The sequence below is a fragment of the Python bivittatus genome, unplaced genomic scaffold (genome assembly GCF_059951505.1).
Source record: "Python bivittatus isolate LINGU-HERP-01145 unplaced genomic scaffold, Pbiv_v1 ctg000850_np1212, whole genome shotgun sequence".
NCBI lineage: Eukaryota > Metazoa > Chordata > Lepidosauria > Squamata > Pythonidae > Python > Python bivittatus.
In genome coordinates, this window is record NW_028277112.1 from 53,152,728 (window position 1) to 53,169,841 (window position 17,114).

General features: G+C 33.9%; 2 protein-coding genes across 5 annotated transcripts in view; one reads left to right on the forward strand and one right to left on the reverse strand.

Annotated features, from left to right (window-relative positions):
* Window positions 1-17,114, forward strand: part of IFT74 (intraflagellar transport 74) — a 48,215-nt gene that overhangs the window by 10,308 nt on the left and 20,793 nt on the right. For both annotated transcript variants that reach the window (XM_007433018.4, XM_025169669.2), the window contains exons 8-13: window positions 297-358; window positions 9,203-9,341; window positions 10,415-10,477; window positions 12,157-12,300; window positions 13,180-13,220; window positions 14,046-14,125. In XM_007433018.4, coding sequence (XP_007433080.1) covers window positions 297-358; window positions 9,203-9,341; window positions 10,415-10,477; window positions 12,157-12,300; window positions 13,180-13,220; window positions 14,046-14,125 — 529 coding nt within the window. The remainder of the gene's footprint in view (window positions 1-296; window positions 359-9,202; window positions 9,342-10,414; window positions 10,478-12,156; window positions 12,301-13,179; window positions 13,221-14,045; window positions 14,126-17,114) is intronic.
* Window positions 200-17,114, reverse strand: part of LRRC19 (leucine rich repeat containing 19) — a 30,929-nt gene continuing 14,014 nt past the window's right edge. For 2 of the 3 annotated variants that reach the window (XM_088130422.1, XM_015888894.3), the window contains 5 exons: window positions 8,167-8,204; window positions 6,715-6,807; window positions 5,013-5,523; window positions 2,754-2,933; window positions 200-1,366 (listed from right to left, as the gene is read on the reverse strand). In XM_088130422.1, the coding sequence (XP_087986548.1) occupies window positions 1,056-1,366; window positions 2,754-2,933; window positions 5,013-5,523; window positions 6,715-6,807; window positions 8,167-8,204 (1,133 nt within the window). In that variant the 3' untranslated portion in view covers window positions 200-1,055. The remainder of the gene's footprint in view (window positions 1,367-2,753; window positions 2,934-5,012; window positions 5,524-6,714; window positions 6,808-8,166; window positions 8,205-17,114) is intronic. The other variant, XM_088130424.1, reaches the window with a different exon arrangement.

Here is a 17,114-nt window from a genome sequence, read left to right on the forward strand (position 1 = left end):
TTGCACTGTTGTTTCTATAACATTAAAAATTAACTGAGTAACAAGACCTATTACTTCATTTGGCAAGTAAGTCCTATTGCCTGTATGTACAAACCAGCTATTATGCATGGGAATGGTAAGGATATATTAAAGTTTGATTTTCCTTCGGGGTACCATTTACTCTTGATTTATGTTAAAAATACAGAAAAGCATATGTATTAGAATAAAGGAATATGTATTTTTTGTTCATATTTGCTGTAGAAATAGCAAAACTATACTTACAGTGATGTTGCCAATGTCTTTGTCTTTGTTAATAGTTAAAAGCTCAAAATGACCGTGAAGCTCAAGGCATAGACATTATTTTTACAGAAAGACAGAGGTAAGTACCTGAATTCAAAATTCAAAACTTAAAAAAAAATAAACAAAAACTTGTAGAAGGGAATTTTCATACACATTTCTTGGCATTTGTCCAGTGTTTGTTCTCAAGCATTTGAAGAAGCCTTTCACAACTGACATATTTACCACACTAAAAAAACAATAGTAGTCACAATAATAACTGGCATAAAAATTGCGAAGCAGCTCTTATTACAGTTGGGGTAATTCATGTTAATCCAGAATTCCTTTCATGGAAGTAAGTGGCAGTCAGTGGCATCTGAAGAGAGAGGTGCAGAGGAGAGCAAATTGACAAAAGCAGTGCTCCACCATCACAACATAAGCCTAGCCTCTTTTGTATGTTGTAATGTTGCATGCATGTCCATTTATACGCATTATGTAAATGAATACAAATGGCATAATTTATGACATCATTACACAAATGACATAAATTACCACAGAAATTTGATTCATTGTATTAGTTCAGTTCAGTTCTTTATGATTCATTATATTAGAAATCCATCATATCAATGTCTGCTAAATCAAGGTTGTAAGGTTTTTCTTAATAAGTTTAGATCATATAAAATTGATTAATAACAACACAGATTGAGTTTGTATTTTGGTACTATATATAGAACAACAAATAGCACAACTCTGTCCTAACAACCCAAATAATTTTAGTCTACAATATTTATGGTAAACCTTTATGGATCAATATATTTGTCTTCAATAAATCCATCATCCTCTGGAACAAATGTATGAAATTGTTCAAAACCAACTATAAACTCTTCTTCATTACTCTCTGATGTTTGTGGGAATGTGCATAATTGAGGTGTGAATGTTTCTTCAGACATTTCAGATTCTTCTTTTTCTTCTAGGCGTCTGTGATTATAGCTGATTAAATAGCGGTACCATGTTGGAAACTTGATAGCAGCAATAATCAGTGCTGTAGTACTGAGGATAACTGCTAGGACACCCACTGAAAAAGGCCAGCTTTTGCCAATAGGCTGAATACCTGCATGTTAAAAATAAACAAAATATTTATAATATATAGTCATCCTCCATAACTATCTTTTCTACACAAACTTTCTGAGAAGTAGCTTGACTTCTAGAGGCCATTTATTAATGTCTATTGACTTGATTAAGCAAACCTCTCCTCTTATGGAAACAGCCTTTAGGTTATTTACCTATTACTTTTTAAAAAAACATATGATAAATACTGTAAATTTTTAAAATAATTTTGACCCATAAATGAATATTTTTCAGGTGATGCTATGCTTAACAAATACTCTTCAGGAATCTGTTTTGTTGTTATTGTTATTTATTAAACTTGTAAACTTGTATGATACTTGTAAATATTACATATGGGATTTCAGCTGAATTAATAATAGATTGATGAATAATCTTGACTTTCTACATAGATCTGAGGTACCTGCCTCAGCCGTGGTTTAGTTGATTCAAGACTGATGTCCCCATCTATGTATACCCTTTGATATTAGCATAGTACCATTGCTACAGCTTCAACTGGGACTTAGTTGACTTTCATGAGATGAAACTATTGCCAAATCAGGTTTTTACAGCTGACATTTAACAAATAATTGGAATATTGAACTATCAGGATTATCTGAATTAATCTATGGTTTGCTAATATGCATGTAAAAATATTCAGTAGCATGTTCAATTATGTTCTCCTAAGGAAAAGATTCCTTCAGTTTATATAGTATACATAAAATTATTTCAATATATTTCCTGTTTTAAAATATAATGCAAAAGTATCATGGTTGAAATTAACAACGTGGGAAGACGGAAGGTTGGAAGTAGAACAGTTGGTTGTGAAAACACTGTGTAGGTGGCCATACAGATAAACCAGAGGAAAAGGCAGCTACCAGTACTCTGCAGTGATAGGAAAAAATAAAACAGAATTCAATCCTGCATTATTTATGTATGCCTGTGTCCATCTATCTGTGAATGACTGGACCCTTTAGCTTGGTAGAAGCTGTTCTTTGTCTCCTTTAGGTGGCTTGGAGTTTTATATATTCAGGTGGAGTCCTAGATTTTTGTGAGTGTGCCAAGTTTCAATAGAATATTGCAGGCATTTGAGGGCAACCCCGACAAAATCTATTCTTAAATGTAAAGCAGTATGTTGTAAATTTGTGTGAATGTAGATTAGACAGTAGAGTATTTAAACAAATCTGAGTTGACTTGCTTGATGAACATTGCTTAAAGTACTCAAGACCATGCAAATTCTTTTTTTCTTCTAGCAGGGTTATGGACTTTTTTATGTTTGAAAATATTCAGTGCTTCAAAATCCATATAAGTGAATTAAATTATTTTTTGACATTTCTTCTGAACCAATATACCCCCATACGTACACTTAATTGGTTACTTAAACTGAAATGTACCTGAATATGCTGATCCATTTGTATAATTGTATGTAGTGCCATAGATGGTATTAATAGAAGTAAAAGGTAAGAGAGTTGTTCCAAATGTTCCCATTTGCTTACAATTTGATATATTTATTGTCTTGATAGGGTACTTTTTCATAGTAACTGGAAAAGTGCACATAGTATTGTTCTCATTTTCTGTAAATATAACCAATATCAGTATTAAAATGTTTGGCATGCATTCTTATACAAACTTTTTATATAAAAATAATAGTGTCTAGTTTATGAATTTAAACAATGGATGAGATCTGGTAGCACAATAAGGTTGACAGAGTGAAACAAAGTAAATAATATGTAACATAATATACTTAAATGAATTTATATTTAATTTTTTAATCTAACAGAAAAGGAAGCCAGCAAAAAAATAGTAGCCTTTTAGGCCAGTTAATCAGCTAAGTATGTGGACAGAAAATACTTAGCATTCATGCACAGAAAGCAAACTTTATTTGAGGTCTTCAAGAATAGTCACACTGTTCAAGTTTACTAATATTATGTATTAACAGCTGGTTTGCAGATATCAGAAGAATTTCTTACTTAGTTAAATGCCACTTTCTTGGTGCCAAGTTTAGCAAGTAGCTAATTCAAAACAAATATTTATCCCGTCACTTTCAGCTTCAGTAATGGAATGGTTTCATCAGATAGTCATCTAGAATATGCTACAGTAGAAAACCAATTCTAGTACTGTATATCCCAAAAACTGGACATTCTAGGAAAACAATTTCTGGGTAGAAATTGTATGAATATTGAAGTTTTAATTGTATCATTGTAAAACTGTATGACATAAGGAGTCCTTGGGGTTCTCTGAGCTTGGTTGTTTTCTTGCAAACGTCTCATTACCCGGCTAGGTAACATCTTCAGTGCTAAAATGGAATGGGGTTTGCTCTCTGCTTATATACAGTGGCATGCCCTGCCAGAGTTGGTGTGGGTGTGGGCTTTGTTTTGTTTTATTTTTTTCCTCCTGGTAGTTCTTTGATTAGGATATTGTTTACTGCTTGATAATCTTGATGTTAATCTCTGCTTATCTGAGTGATAATTGCTGGTGAGGAGATGTTCTGGTCTTTGTATTGTCTCTTTTGAATAGCGTGTAGATGTTGCCTATCTCTATGTGCCTGTTGATGGCTGCCTTGTCTGAATACCAAGCTTCCAGGAATTCCCTTGCATTTTTGGATTTAGCTTGGTCTAAGATGCTGACAGTTTCCCAGTTGAAACTATGGTTAAGTCTGTATGGCTTAACTATATGTATGTTATGTGTGTGTTATGTTTATATATATATAATATATATATATATATGTTTTTATTTATTTATTTATTTATTTATTTTATATATATATATATATATATATATATATATATATATATAAATAATATGTGTTATATATGTATGTATGTATGACATATGTTATTGTGCTAGTTATTTGTTTAATAGTAATCAAAGGTTAGATTGCCATAATTGCTTCCCTGGGAGTATATTCTTTAGAACCCAAAGTAGCTTACTTCTAAGTAGATACCTATAAGTAAAGTTTCCAGATCTGGGCTGGAAAAATCTGGATAACTACCAGATGGTAGCATTTAAAGTTTTCCGTATGCTGTCATCTAGTGATCCTCCTGATTTTTTCAGCCCAGATCTGGTAGGTAGCACTAGTAGAAGTTTGCACAGTTATTTTACCAAAATACATTATTCTGGATACATTTCTGGTTCATTGTGTGGACCTTTTTTCTAATTCACTTGGCTAAACAGATATTTTTTGAATTTGCTGTTTTGAATACTTTAAAATATGAGGACTGTATTTGGTTTCAACTGGGCAGTTTTAGCCAGAGTATTAAACTATGCCTTAATGCTTCATATATGTTTGGAATGAGCCCAAACTAGCTCCTGCAGTATTAGGAGAAGAATCTTGCCAACATTTAGTTTCACTTTCAAGGATACTAGCATTGCATATAAATTAGATCATGATTAAAAGCAAACTCAGTTATATAAACAAACCAATTTCATAATCCTGCTGTTTGGAAATCATGTTAATGTTGTATATCAGCCACGTCTCTTATGCTATTACAGTATAGGGTTTTCTTTTACAATTTTTGGCTCCTAATCAAGTGAAAATTTTAATTTAAAAAATAAAGATGTGCAGATAAGTATAACTCCAGGCCAACAGAAAACATTCTGTACTTTTAAAAATGGGGGGGGGGGATCAAGACCCTAGGTATTTCATGACCTACCCATTGTCACAGTAGGGTTATTCAGCCAACGCTGTAAACTAAGAAGGTCACATGAACAGATCCATGGATTTCCACTTAATGTAATAAATATTGAATTAAATGTTACTTCAACATCCAAATATACTAGAAGATTGTTTTGTAAGTTCAAGACGTTCAAGTTGTTTAGCACTGCAAATACATCAGAACTTAATTGTGTAATTTTGTTATTTTGTAGATGCAGAATCTGCAATTTGTTTAAACCAGCAAATGCTGCTTTTCCAACTGTTTTGATATAATTATTGCTGATATCAAGAATTTTTAGTTTTAGAAGATTTTCAAAGCTGTAGTTATGAACAACAATAATAGAATTGTTGTTCAAATACAGTTCTGTGAGATTATTGTACTTGCGAAGTATTACTGTGTCATTCTTCTCTAAAGTAATATGGTTACAATTAAGATATAGCACAGAAACATTTTTGTTTAGGTTAGAAGGAACAGAAGAATAGTTTTTTGCCACTTCCTCACACTTTACCTGTTAAATAGAGAGAAAGAACAGTTATGAAGATATCATTACAAGTGATTTACAAAATGTTTTACAAATCTCTGTAATATTTGTTGTAAAAAAAAGTTCCTTCAAACAGAAATTCAAGTGATTTAATAATAAAGTAAAGCATAATATGGCAACAAAATCCCATATGAAATAGAACTAAAAAAGAAGTAGCATAGAACAGCGAAATAAGCGATACCCAAATCGGAAACAAAGCAACGACATCTGTATGCTGCTTCTTGTTAGGAATATTTTCATTGCAAGTATATACAAGAAAGGAATGGATCATAAATATGGATACCAGATACTTGAAAATATCAGTACTCCAAATATGAAACAGGTTTAAACAGCTTTCTGTAATGGAGTATGAAGCATAAATATGTGAAGTTTCTATATAACCTAGACTGAAAATTACCTTTTGGCACAGAATTGTGGGGCTGTTTCATTCTAAAAACTATCTTTAGGGCTGCTAAGGGGTGCAAGGGACAACACGTGTTGACACATGCATCATACCAACATGCAGATGACACAATTTTAAATACTTGCATCAGACGTCATGATGCAGCTATTGCAAATTACATAATACTACACTTGATCTTACCTAAAAGGCTAAGGAATGCTTCTTGGCCTTTTGGCTAAGGTCAAATGTAGTATATAATAGCATCATTTGCAATAAATACTTCATGACACACATGTATTTATTATATTATGGCTTGTAATGGGCAGCAGAGTATGATACCTGAAGGAGTTAAAATGTGAATATTAAAATACAATGTACAGTGCTATATTGTATCTCTAATCTGTTACAGAATAATTATTCTTTAATGGGTTTTTAGTCTTAGCATCCTGAAGAAAGCATTCCCTGCTTTTTGGTACGGAATGTACGACATGGTGTGTGTGTGTGTCAATATACGTGCATATTGTGTCCAAGAGTGATGGGATGACTGGCAGTATTGATAATAGGAATGTGTAATCACTATATTTTATAAATGTCACAGGTTAATATATACATGCTCTAAAATATGTTTTAAAAGAAACTGCATTGTACCATATGCCCTCTTAAAACAAGCTCTATGGAATGTAAATCTCATTCTCATCTAGTTGGAAATTGGGAGCTAACAGCTTTCCTTAACAAGTAGCTAGAGAGTAATAGCTGTATTTGGTTCCAAAACTTACAGTTTGAGAAGTATCACTGCATTCAGCACTAACTGGGTGAACAAAGAGAACTGCAACCAGCATCAAGAGCCAAGCAAGCTTCATGTTCAAAATCTGTTAATTTTCAATATAATTCAAATAGTAACAAGGACTGAGGATTTAGTATATGAAACAAGTTAGAGCTGTTATTTGTTCTTCTTTGGCCCATGATTTGTGGTCACAAAATGTATCAATCTTAATTGCAGAGCAAAATAAATGAATAGAATTTTACAGTTGAATAAAATATTGAAATTGAACTAATATTGTTTTTACCACAAAATCATCCATTCAACCATCTGATGACATATGTATGGAAGAAAACTTCTTTTATTCTGACTTTTTAAAACATAGATGACTGTGCATGATCTACAGGCAAACATGCACACACACACAGATATACACACATAGAGACACACAGAATAATCCTTCATACTCCCATATTCCCAAATTCTGCTTTATGTTTGGACTACTGTAATGACACGTGGAGACTTCTGCAAAGTTGACTGACAAATCAGCCCTGTGCAGAATACATATATAGGAGGCAGAATCTGGACCTTTACTTCTCAAATTGCCTAGTTCCCTCCCCAGTTTCAGAGTGGTTTTCTTACAGAAAATGAGACAAGGTAGAGAAAAGTCCATGAAACGTGCCCCCTCCACGTTTCAAAATAGATGTGATTTTCTCTCAAAAGCATCTCTAGCTGGCAACCAAACAGCAATGATTTTTTGAACAATTCAAAGGCTAGATGCCAGGTCCACTTGCTAAAAGCACAAGCTCTCCACTTTATAAAAGGGTGTTGCTCTAGCTAAATAATATTGCTGTAGATTTTTATGAAGTACAAAAAGTAACTGAAACAAATATTCTCTAAATGCATCTTCAATAATTTAAGAGCAAATTTAAACCTTCCTGAGAACCTTGCTTCTTGCTCCCAATTGAGCCCTAAAATGGTTCCGCTCTGAAGGGCAGCATAAAGCTAGAGTCATATCTCATTGTCATGATGCAATTTATGTGACCATTCTTTACAAAGAAAACTACATAAATCTCTCAAGAAATACAACTAATAAGATGTTTATTTGATACAGTGCAGCAGCCAGAGAAACAAAACCAAGGTTGCAGTAAAGTTTTGTTGTGAAAGCGTCTCTCAATCTTCTCTTCAGCCATATATTCTTTAAAAAGTCAAGTAAAAGCTATTTCTCAAGGTTTCCTATTTATTCCCAAAGCAATCCATGTTAAGCTTTAGGTTGTTTAAAAACAAAGTACAGCTTCAGGGTAACAGTAGAGTTAAATATGACTTCTCACAAGGCATAAATCATTCAGTATCTTTTCTGAATTTCATAAAAAATCAAAACCAGACAGTATATATTCTATAATCTTGGATTATGAAGCAAATTTTGTTATCACATAGTTGTAGAATGCTCTATTTGTATATATCGTACCTTATTTTTTCTTTGGAATATGATACTTGCGTATTTTCCTGTGATTGAAAAAGAAGAGATGAAAGTTGCAGTGTTTCTGCACTTGACTGCAACCTTTGTACCCAATTAGCAGGGAGGAAGTTTAAAATAAAGTGCAGGACACCTTTAGCAAAAGATTGACTATTTGTGTCCGTCTATGAGGTAGAGGCTTGCAGCCAATCAAGAAGGCTTTTGAATACAATCAGTGCAGTTTTATGACATGAGATTGCAAGGTGAAGGATGAGAAATCTCTTAGAGTTTCCAATAAAGCAAGACTGTATTGGATACAAAGAGCTAAACTAGAAAGGTGGGGTTCTTCATTTTTTTAATGGGGATGGTCACTATGCTACTAGCAGTAAAAACATCACTCCTGGCACACAATATGGTCTGTCTATAAATTTTGTTTTCAAAAGGAAGCAGGTATATGCTTGATTTTAGATCAAAGGTCAGCAAAAAAGTCTTGAACAACTAACAGATACTAGCTGAGCTGCATAATAAGGTTCTGAACAGTATGAGGAAATGCTGTTTCTCTCATACTTTCTTTAGTAGCCAGCTCCTCTTCCCAATCTACCTCAGCAGTTTCAGTTTTTAAGTAGTTGTAAGCAAACTGTGGCCTTCATGTCCCTTTTTTGTGGTCCCCATAGACCCCTCCAACTGCGCTGCTGAAGTTTAATTTCCTGCCATTTTTGTGGTAGGAAACAGACAAAATCTGAAATGTTCGCTAAAAATAGGCATGCTGCTGTTTAAAATATTTTTTAAAAAACACCCCAAAACCAAAAAGTCCCAGAAGCCAACAATGGCATTTCTATATTGTTCCTAAGAAAACTACATGAATATATCCATGAAGTCACCAGAAGTTGAGTTCAGTTCAAGGAAGACTTTACTTTTTGTTGTTACTGCTTTGTATTTGCTTTCATTCTCTTTAGTGTAAAATTTACTGCTGTCTTCAATTTAAAAAATGATCAGAATGCAAAAAAAGTTGGATCAGGTTTACAAAATACTTATTTTTGTGACGCAGCAAAGAAAAATTAATTCAAGCTGTGGAAGATGACATCCGGCAGGAAAAGCGGGCAGCAGAAAACATCATAAAAAATATGTCTGAAGAAGATCAAACTAAATATATGGAAATGAAAATAGCAAATGAAAAGCTCTTGCAGGTAGCCTTTCATATTACCCTAAATTACAATTTGATGTGCACTAAATAATTTCATATTTAAGAAATGAAAATAAACTTTTTCAGAACCTTCAGTCAATATATCAAGGGAACATCTTCCAGCCAAATCTAAGATTTTAGCCTTTTAAAGGTTAAATGAGTTCTTGATTAATTCTTTGCCACAGAAATCATGATGGAGGACCTACTAACCTCTTTTTCTTTCTTTATAGCTTTAGTTCTCCAGTTTCTTGCCAGAAGCACAGTTTCTTAATTTAAAGAAACCATGGATGCGCAGTTTGGTAGCTGTGCCTCACAATGGAGGAACCAGTCATGTGCACATTAACCATGCATGATTGTTTAGTGTGATGTGCAGCATGTCTTAGGAGGAAAAGCTCCATATAGGAATTACAGATTTGATTGACTCCATTCAAGAAAGAAAAATTAATTTGTTCAGAAAAGATTAATGAATCTAAGCTTTTAAAAGAGAAAAATGTTTCTTTAACATCAGGAAATTTACAATCATGTCATATTTTGAAACAGGAGCTCTAATCTAACTTTGCATGATTAAGTTGGATATGGACTACAACTGTTATTTCTTATGTTCTTACACTTGTTTCTATAAGAATTTCATTCTACCTGTGCAGGAACCTAGTAAGTTAAATTTGGCTATGAAATTTAGCAAATAAAAATCCTGAAATAATCTGGAGAGCTTCCCACTCAGGTTCTGAGTTCATCTGAGTTTCAAAGGGAAGCTGATTTCCATTCTTTACTATCCACTTCCATTCTTTACTATCCACAAGTGCAGAAATCATCAGAGGAAATTACTCCAATTATTATTGGAATTATTACTATTATTAGGAAATTAGTCTAATGATTAGACTCTTCAAAGAAATGGGAGACATATTTATCACATATAAGATTGGATGTCTTATGATTGAATTTGACCACTTCTGTGCATTTATATAAGATAACATGGCCATGGCTGGGCTGCCTCTAAAGCCTTAATTTTTAAAGTTTCTTTCAAGCACAAAATCTCTAGTAGTTTTTATTATTTAAAAATCTTACTTCCTCTCCTAGGAATTGTCTTCTTTACAACAAGAATTTGATGCTGTGAATATGAAAGAACAAGCTCTGGAAACTGTATGTATTTTCCTATTCTCAAATTGATTACGTAATGGAAGAACAAAGTTGGAATGTGATGGCTGATAAATAAATGTCTTAAGTACAATGGAAAAAAAAGGCAAAATCCTGGGCTAGTATCATTTTAGCTTTTTTTTTTTTTTAATCTTCAGGACACTGATCATCAATTGATGGTTGCCACTGTAGTGTATAATAAAAGTAGGTAACTTTTTCTGGTCTGGGGATTGCACTCCAATTTTTTGTCCTGCTAAGGACCCTCGGGGTAGGATAAAACATTGTTATTCTTTTTGGTGCTTTTTAGGAGATTGGAACAAGGCATGTACAGCTAGAATTGGGCTGACACTTAGCACATACTGTAGCAACAACAACAAAACTCATGGTTTTGTTATTGAATTGCTATGTGTATGATCCCTTGCCGTTATATTATTTTATGATATCAAGCATAGGTGCTACAAATTTGGAAACTACTTAAAGCATAGAAAGCAGAATAAGTAGTGAAAATGCAGTTTCAGGACAAGAAAGATAGGCATGTTATGGCCCTTGAAAGAAACTACAAGATCTTATATAGACTACCTCCCAGGGCCACTTACATTTTTAACATTTGTGCTGTTGTTTTTATTCTGCCCAACTCCCAGTGACCCTTTTAGCACATTTTAGCACTAAAATACTGGAAAGGAGAATTGCTTCTTGAAGGGAATTTATCACTATTTACTTCCCCTGTCATGTAACACACTACAGTAAACTACATGGCTGGATTCACACATTACTTAGCACAATGAGTGAATTCAGCCATTGGGGTTTGTAAACCCATCCAGTTGTGTTTTAGTCAATGAATAAAAGTTAAGCAAACCATTTATAATATGGGAACTTAAGTCTGGGTATGCTTCTGCTATTCAGTTTATAATGTTAAAACTCAGTATAAGTAACTTAACATGCTTTATACCAGTGTTCCTCAAACGTGGCCACTTTAAGACGTGTGGACTTCAACTCCCAGAATTCCCCAGCCAGCACTGCTTTATACTAAGTGACAGAGCTTCTGAGTAACTTTCCAAATGTTTGATAGTCTCAGTTTAATTACTCCCACAATTGTTTTTTTTAATATTTATATATCAATATTTCTATGAATTTTCCCATTTTGATACTCTATTAGAAAGTTACTGTGTAACACTTTAAAACTTCAACAGGTTATAACTTTGATATTACTTTTGCTTCCTCAGTTTCAGAATCTCACCAGAAAATAATTTTGGCAGCTATTTTTATTATTTTGTAATTTTCACACGCTAGCAGCTATATTTGGATGGTGCAGATGTTCTTAAACCAAGGATGGTTAAGAAGGCTCAGAAATAGATATGAAAGAAGAAAATGGATACAGAAGATGCCAGTTAGCAGTGTACATGTCTGTATGTGAATATGGAGAATGGCTTTATGTTATCTCTTTGTTTAGGAGTGGTTAGTAGTAATAATGTATAAATGAATGAACATATGCGTGTATTTATGTAAGAGAATGTATGTGCAGAGCACCCAATTTTAGCAGGAACCTTCCTGTGCTACCATCTAGTTGCTGGTTAGCCATAAGACAATGTGACTTGTGGCTAAAACAGATTCCCTGTGCCTGGTCTTATCTATCTGCTTCGGTTGGATAACTGACAAAGCACCATGTACATGTTTTCTTTCTTTAGGAAATTGCCCACTCCCAAATTAAACAAGAGGCCTTACAGCTATATGAAAAGCTCCATGGTCTTGAGGAACATCGAGATCAAATGATTGCGGAGGACAAGAGCATGGGATCTCCCCAGGAGGAGAGAGAAAGACTGTTAAAACAGGTGGAAAAATTATTGAAGAAAGGTTACTTTCCATAATACTTGTAAAGATCAGTGAACAAGTGGAAATATAGAACCTGAGTACTTCCACATCATGTTAATGTAGAAAAGCCACACTTTTCTTCATTTTTTACAGGATACCATCATGAAACTAGGCCAGCAGATGTAATGATTGGAGTGGAATAGGTGACCTTGACCAACAGAACTAACTGTGAGGACACACTTGTGTAAAGGGACACTGTTCTCCACTGTTTGGAGGGAGACATGATAGTTGCACTGTGGCATGTCATACAAGACTCAGTATTCACATATCATAAAAAAAATTGGGAAGGAGATAAATATGTATGTGCATAGCATACAATTTATTTTCCTTTCCCTAATAGACTGAAACACTGAGGTAAGCCTGTAGGATAATAAATGTATTATATTTAGATGGCAGAAAAACACAAAGGGTGCAACTAAAAGATTATGAAAGCCTAATTTAGCAGCAGTACATGTGAAAACTAGCTGAGTATAAAGCCACCAGTGCAATGCAGCTGGCAAAAAATCTAAAATGAGTTTAGGGTATCTCCACAAATGACATTTGTGCTATTCTGGGACTGGCTCTGGGGATGGATCCCACACCATCATCTCCATTGGAAATCTGAGCAAATGTACGGTATTTCTAGCAGAATTTGGAGACATTTGTTGCCATATGTTACTTTTTCTAATATGCACATATTTGTGTTACTGAAATTTAAGACAGTATTTTATTCAGTAAATTAATTAGACAATGCAAGTAATATCAATCTGTTTCTAGAGCTAAATCAGCATTCTTACCGTTCTTTCCATAATTGAATAATTTATTTGTGTTACTAAGAAATGTGTTATCTCTTTCTCAAGGTGAAGGAAGATAATCAAGAAATAGCAAGTATGGAGAGACAGTGAGTGCTCTTCTATATTGCCTCTCTACTTTTTATGTCTGCTTTAAGTGCAGCTTTGTTTATGCCCACCTATTTTTACGACATTTGTCAGTCATGTATAATGTACCCATCGATTACAAAAAGAGGCAGGGCTACTTTTATAGCCTGCTTGTTGAAACATTCTGAATGAATCATATATGAAAATACAGTTGGAATTAAAATATCTGATGACTTAACTCAAGTGAAGGATGAAGGTCTAAAAGCCATATTTGCCCTATTACATTTTTTGTTGCTTATGAGGCATACTTCATTACCATATGGTAATTCATATTGTTCAAAGAGAAAATGAAGGGAAGAGAGTTTAGAGATGATAACTGTCATTAAAGGCAGCTATAAACAAAAGAAATACCTTCCCTTTATAATGTTCAATACAATATTACATTTGAATATGTTATCTGGGTTACTTTAATTAAAGTGTTTCCTACATTTGTGTCTGAAATGACACTTATTTAATTTGAGAGAGAGAGAGAGAGAGAAGCATTATTCTATTGTACAAAAAAATTATTGTAATGAAATTTTTTAACCGGCAGGGGGACCCATTATTTAACATAAGAAATTCAAAAGTGTTCCTTATTCTCTATAGAACTAAACTTGTCTAGGTAAAATTATATAAACTTAATTCAAGTATATACAGAAGCTAAGAAAAGTTAGGAGAAAAAGTCATTGCAATTTGATTGTTAGATCTTAAAGCAAGTAACTGTTTACTTCAATACTTCTTTTGCAAAAAGGTGGGGTCTAAAACTGCATATTTATAGTTATCACCATTCACTTTTCACATTGTTTTAGGCTAACAGAGATAAAAGAAAAGATCAACCACCTCAATGAAGGAATTCGACAGCTTGACATGGATTTAGAGGAACACCAAGGTAAAATTGGGCTTAAAAACCTGACTCTTCAAAACCTTATTTAAATGTTCTATTAGTTATAGTAGATTCAGAAATGGGGACTTATTTTTTTTATTCAGGTAGAATCTATGAATTGTGAGTAGATATTAAAACATGCTCATACATGCAAACTGCTGCTACAGGAATATTTCTTCTGCTGAGATTCTGTACATTTTTATTCCTTACTTGCCCATTCTTAAACCCAAAATACTGTATATGCATGATTATTATTTCCATTTGTTACCTACCTGTGGTTTCCTTCCACTTCTACCTTTTGTCTTATTGCTAAAACATCTATAAAAGATGTTTACAGGCTAACACAGCTTCCTAGTGCATTTCATCTGCTGGCTTATTAGCTGTCTGGAAATGTCCCTTTTCTTAAAGGACTTCAAGGACTGTACCTCACTATGTATGACTTCACAAATGATGCTGTGTCAAAATAAGCCAAGAATTAATCTCCCTTATGAAAGTTCAGATTCTATGATCATGCAGAAAGACTCCAACATAAATGAATCCTTGTTACATAGTTGGATGATCTTCTTGCTGCAAAAAAGATTTGTGTAAGCAAGACTATTTGGAAGAATGTGAATGTGTAGTTCTCTGCATATGTATCATCAAATCTTTGTATCACATACAATTAGAAAAAAAAGTGTTTCAACTAACAATGTAGCCTTCTCTGGCCTGGTACCTTCCAGATGCTGACCAGATAATCATGGGAGTTGTAGTCCAATGATGCTTCTGTTCTATGAGTTGCACTGGCTCCCAATAGACTTCAAGGTGCAATTCAAGATGCTGGTTATCACCTGTTAAGTTCTACATGGCATAGGACTGGATTATTTGTGGGACCGCCTGCTCCCAAGGATATCTGTCCACCCAGCACACTCCAACAGGGAGGGTATACAATGCCATCTTATGGAACCCAGAAGGTGTGTCTTCTCAGTGGCAGCTCTTGCCTTTGAAACAACCTTCCCTCCAACATACAATCTGTCCCAACCCTACAGTTTTTAGAAAGGTGTTTAAGACCTGGCTCTTTCCTCAGGCTTTTGGGTCAGGTTGAATAGAGCCCAATGTGAGGAGTTATAGTAAAATCAGCTCCGATGGCCATTTTATTGTCTTAGTAGATTTTAATGATATTTTGAGTTTTTTGTGTTCGTTGATTATTTTTCTTTCTTTTCTTTTTATATGCTGCCCAGAGTCATGTTGTCTGAGTTGGGCAGCCAAATAAATGCCTCAAATAAATAAAATAAATACATATAGATGTAAGTTTTGATTTAATATCTGAAAGGCATTAATTATCTTAATGCTTGCTCCTCAGAAGTGTGACTTAAATAGTATTGCTTTTCTTTCTTGACTCTTAAGTTTGATCATATACTCAGTACTTGATTTTAGCCTTTCTGTAGTAATTCCGTCATTTTGCTTTTATCTGTTTTATTTTCATACACTTTTTGCATCGTTTTCCTATATTCTTGAATGACTGTAGATGGTAAGAAATTATTTTGTTTTACTATTTATAGCTTAATAACTGAAGCATGGGAGCTTTTGAAATTAGTTCATTCTGTTTCTTATGGCAACAGCATTAATTACCTTTCTTTAATTGTGTTAAAATTAAGAATTGCTTTTTCTACTCCTGAAATATTCTTAGTACTTAATTTGTATGAAAATACAGTATCTTCTAAATTTATAAGGAAATATTGATATTTTCAGAAACAACTATACCAAAAAGATTTGCTCATCAAAAAAATTACAAGTGAGATGTTTCTTATCTGTGGTGGTTTTGGGATGGGGGGGCTTCAAGTCAGTCTTGACTCTTGGTGATTGTCTGGATTAGTTCCTGCAGTTATCTTGGCAAGACTTTTCAAAGTGATTGCCATTGCCTTCTTCCTAGGGCTGAGAGCAAGTGGCTGGCCAAAGGTCACCCAGATGGCTTTGTGCCTAAGGCAGGACTAAAACACACAGTCTCCCAGTTTCTAGACTAGTGTCTTAACCATTACCCCAATCAGGCTTGCTTCTTATATGTGAGGTATGCAGTATGTCCATAGTTTCCCTCAGACCTTTTACTAGATCCTGTGTTTTGGTAAATCATAGTTCCCATTTAATCCAAAATGAACAATAAATATGGAGGCAAATGTGAAGGTTTCTGTGAATTAATTATGCCATATAAGTACTTCTGGAGCTGCATATCATATAATCATTTATAGTACCATTTTCAGCAGACCTATAAAATGGACTGAAGTTTGTTTGATTGCTTGTTTTAGATAGAAGGCATAGCAAAGTACTGTGCAAATAGTTTCATATTCATACTTGAATGACTGTTTCCCAAACAGCAGCTCCCTGCCCCCCCCCTCCCGAATTATGGCAAGTTCTTCTTCTTCAGTCGAAAGATTATTTCATACTTTTTGATATGTTGTTGGTCGGGATCAGTTCTTCTATTCTTGCCTGAAATTTGTGTGTATTGTAATATGCTTCTGCAATTATATGTCACACTACTAAAACCAAATTGCAAACAATGCTATGTGGTAGATATTGAAATACAATCATGTTTCACAGAGTAATCTTACCCAGATTTGTTTAGAACAAAATATTTCTGGGCTAAATGGGCTTCCTCTCATGTGAGAGGATTGCAGCCTTGGTTAACCTGTGGAACTCATTGCCACAAGTATGATAATGATCACTAAACACAGATGATTTTTAGGGAAGGATGAGGCTACAGCCATAGAGATGAAATTAATCATGATATTTAAATATCTCCATGTTCAGAGGCACAGAGCACCAAATGCTTGGAACAGGAAAGTCTTGTTCTGAATGACTGGATTGTATTTTTCCATCTTCTGTTTCCTTTCATATATATTTGATTCCAATGTTTTCCATTCAATGATGTCCATATTTAGAGTGTGTTTTCATGTTGCATGAAGCAGGTGTTGACAATATTCTCTTAGCAAAACATTTTTACATTTGTCTCCTGCATTATTAC